Raw genomic sequence first — 1,192 nt, 5'->3', positions numbered from 1 at the left:
TAGTTAATGAAATACACCCACTAAAACAACCATCACCTATTGTTCTAACTGATGAAGGTATATTAATTGATGTTAGTAATTCACACCCAATAAAACAACAAGTTCCTATTTTACTAATAGAAGATGGTATAATTATTGAAGGTAAAGAAATACATCCACTAAAACAACCATCAGGTAATTTATTAATTGATGTTGGTATAATAATTGATGTTATTGAAGTACATCCAATGAAACAATAATTTCCTATTTCACTGATTGATGTTGGTATATTAATCTCAGTTAATAATGAACAATATTCAAAACAACTATCAGGTATTTTACTAATTGATGTTGGAATAGTGATTGATTGTAACGATATACATTTATTAAAACAATTATCTCCTATTTTATTAATCGATGTTGGTATAGTAATTGATGTTGTACATTCATAAAAACAATTATCTCCTATTTTATTAATTGTTATAGGTATATTAATAGATGTTAATGTTTTGCATTTATAAAAACAATTATCTCCTAATTCAGTAATTGATTGTGGAATAATAAATTCATCAATACCTTGTTTTATAAAATCTCTTTTATTGATTAGTTTTAAATTTTCTGGTATTTCAATATAACTAATACTGGTTCATTCATAAATATTCTATCTTCACTGATGAATTGTACAGTATCTATATCAATATCAACTAATGACATACATTTAAATAAACATTCATTTCCTATTTTACTGATTGTTGATGGGATATTAATTGATGTTAAAGAAACACAAATATTGAAACAACTATTTCCTATTTCTTTGACAGTAGATGGTATATTAGTGTTAATTAATGAAGTACATTCATAAAAACACCACTCTTTTATTTTACTGACTGATTGAGGGATAGTGATTGATGTTAATGATAAACATACACTAAAATACCAATCTTCTATTTCTTTGATTGTTGTTGGAATATTAACATTAATCAGTGAACGACATTCATAAAAACACCATTTCCCTATTCTACTAACTGATGTAGGTATAATAATTGATGTTAATGATGAACAATATTCAAAACAATAATCTCCTAATTCTCTTAATGATGATGGTAAATTAATATTAGTTAATGAAGTACATCCACTGAAACAACTGTTTCCTATTGATGTAATTGTTGATGGTAGAGTAATTTCTTTTAATAATAAATATTCTGAAAAGTGA

At 24.9% G+C, this 1,192-nt stretch overlaps 1 protein-coding gene across 1 annotated transcript; it reads right to left on the bottom strand.

Moving 5' to 3' along the window:
• Window positions 1-588: 588 nt before the first annotated feature.
• On the bottom strand, window positions 589-1,192 carry EDI_262790 (uncharacterized protein; the record flags this gene model as incomplete). The annotated part of the gene is made up of 1 exon (XM_001734756.1): window positions 589-1,192. A coding segment is annotated over one exon (604 nt), but the record flags the coding sequence as incomplete, so codon positions are not given.

This window comes from Entamoeba dispar, genomic scaffold (assembly GCF_000209125.1).
Source record: "Entamoeba dispar SAW760 scf_1105229458573 genomic scaffold, whole genome shotgun sequence".
NCBI classification, from domain to species: Eukaryota; Evosea; order Mastigamoebida; family Endamoebidae; genus Entamoeba; species Entamoeba dispar.
Note: the sequence above shows the minus strand (reverse complement) of the source record. Positions and strands in the feature narration are given on the sequence as shown.